Source organism: Hibiscus syriacus, unplaced genomic scaffold, assembly GCF_006381635.1.
Source record: "Hibiscus syriacus cultivar Baekdansim isolate YM2019G1 unplaced genomic scaffold, ASM638163v2 tig00020281_pilon, whole genome shotgun sequence".
In the NCBI taxonomy this organism is placed as follows: Eukaryota; Viridiplantae; Streptophyta; class Magnoliopsida; order Malvales; family Malvaceae; genus Hibiscus; species Hibiscus syriacus.
In genome coordinates, this window is record NW_024062485.1 from 33,392 (window position 1) to 35,437 (window position 2,046).

The 2,046-nt window shown below is 40.3% G+C and overlaps 1 protein-coding gene across 1 annotated transcript; it reads right to left on the reverse strand.

Annotated features, from left to right (window-relative positions):
- Positions 1 to 700: 700 nt before the first annotated feature.
- LOC120209787 (aquaporin TIP1-1-like) lies at positions 701 to 1,744 on the reverse strand. The gene is made up of 2 exons (XM_039208699.1): positions 1,287 to 1,744; positions 701 to 1,208 (listed from the first exon to the last, which is right to left on the reverse strand). Exons 1-2 carry the CDS (start codon positions 1,668 to 1,670, stop codon positions 837 to 839), a joined length of 756 nt encoding a protein of 251 aa, XP_039064630.1. The 5' UTR covers positions 1,671 to 1,744; the 3' UTR covers positions 701 to 836.
- Positions 1,745 to 2,046: the final 302 nt, after the last annotated feature.

Here is a 2,046-nt window from a genome sequence, read left to right on the forward strand (position 1 = left end):
TTATTTAAGTTAAAGGTAATTTTATTATATTTTTATTATATAACACCAGATAATATAACATATATACACACATATTATATCTACATTTATGTAGATGATAATATATATATTATGTTTGATATCATATTTTTTTTTAATTCTACGTAGGAGGGAGAAGAAAAATTTACTCCTAATAGATGTTAAACTCATGATATAAGAGAAGAAAAATGTTAACCAAGACTTTTAATCACATATTCTAGATATTATTTACAATTCAATATCACATACTATTTACTAATTAACACAAAAAAAATTAATAATAGAACCCAATAAATTATATGTCAAATAATAGAATGACAAGGGTATTTGTGGATAAAGCTCGTATACATAATTTTAGAACTTTGATCAGTTTCTAAACTAGCTAGCAACCACTCCTGTTCTAATAATCACCACCTATAACTTTTCCAAATAAAATATATATCTAAGCTATTTAAATATTTTAATTTTAAAGAATAATTATCCTAAAATAATGAAATATTTAAAGATTATTGTTTTATTTTTTAAAAATATTATATAAAAATGACCGTACTAATGAAGACAAAACGAAATAATTATTAGGTGCAACTATAGGGCAGAGAAAAGCTAGAACAAATTCACATTTTCAAGCCCTAGAACTGGTTTTCAATAATTTTAAAAAACATACAGTCCTCTCAAAGTACCATTTTCCAGGACATGCATGATGAGGATACGGAAAACGAAAAAGTAAAAAAGATCAACGGCCACAAATTAAACACAAAATACAAGCCAATAAAAACTCAACAAGTGGAGAAAATCCGTGGGACTTAAACATTCTAGGTTTAATAATCAGTGGTGGGGAGCTGTTCGTGTGTGTTGCTAATGAAGATGAACTCGTAGATGAGTCCAGCGAGTCCACCACCGATTAGGGGTCCAACCCAGTAGACCCAGTGGTTGCTCCAGGACCAGCTCACCAAGGCCGGTCCGAATGAAACCGCCGGATTCATTGAGGCTCCGTCGAAGGCTCCACCGGCCAAGATGTTGGCTGCGACGATCAGACCGATTGCTAATGGCGCGATTGTTCCCAAGCTTCCCCTTTTGGGATCAACGGCGGTGGCGTACACTGTGTACACTAATCCGAACGTCATCACGATCTCGAAAACTAAAGCATTGGACACTCCCACGCCCGAGGACAATGCGAAAGCTGGTACGCCCTGCAAATAACGGAATTAAGTATTAACGGATTTTGTAAGGAAGTAACTGATTTTCTAACGGAATTTTTGGAGAGTTACCAGGTCGCCGGTGGCGAACTTGAGTAAGAGGCAAGCGACGGTGGAGCCGAGGAGTTGGGCGATCCAGTAAAGGATGCCACGTAAGAGACTGATGTTTCCGCCGACGAAAGCTCCGAAAGTGACAGCGGGGTTGACGTGACCACCTGAGATGTTGGCTCCAACGGAGACGGCGACGAAAAGGGCGAAGCCGTGAGCTAAGGAGGCCGACACAAGACCAGCGGGGGTGGTTGCTCCGTTGTCGGTCAACTTGTTGAAGGCCATACCCGAGCCTGATCCCGCGAAAACGAAGATCAAGGTCGAGATGAACTCAGCCAAAGCTGCCTTAAGAGCGTCGGGGTGAGTCGCCTCTTCCGGCCGGCCAACGGCTATGTTTCTGATCGGCATGTTGATCTGAATATCTAAAATCTAGTTGCCGGAGCAGGAGAGTGGAAATCGGTATGTTTTTTTTTTGGTCTGGTGTGTCCACTCCCCTAACTCTTTAACTCTTACTTATATTTGAAATGTTTGGTTCACCGTGACAGGGATTAGCCCGATACCGGTTGAGTGATGTTGGGGAAGGATGTATTATTTTGGAAGGAGATTGGTCGACAGGCTGTGATATAATTATTTAATTTATTTTATGTAGTTTTTTGGGAACGGGTTGAACCGGGAAACCGGTCACCCCCATTACGACAGCGAAGCGGGGGCAGTGTCAGGTGGATGAACAATTGCCACGTGTTCATGTTGGATAAGATCCACGTAATGTGGGCGTTTAGCCGAT

What these genes read in the sequence shown, in the direction of transcription:
- LOC120209787 (XM_039208699.1), bottom strand. Translation starts at nt 1,670, where the DNA reads ATGCCGATCAGAAACATAGCCGTTGGCCGGCCGGAAGAGGCGACTCAC. An exon ending in AGTTCGCCACCGGCGACCTG is followed by an intron (nt 1,209 to 1,286) that starts GTAACTCTCCAA and finishes CGTTATTTGCAG; the next exon opens with GGCGTACCAGCTTTCGCATT.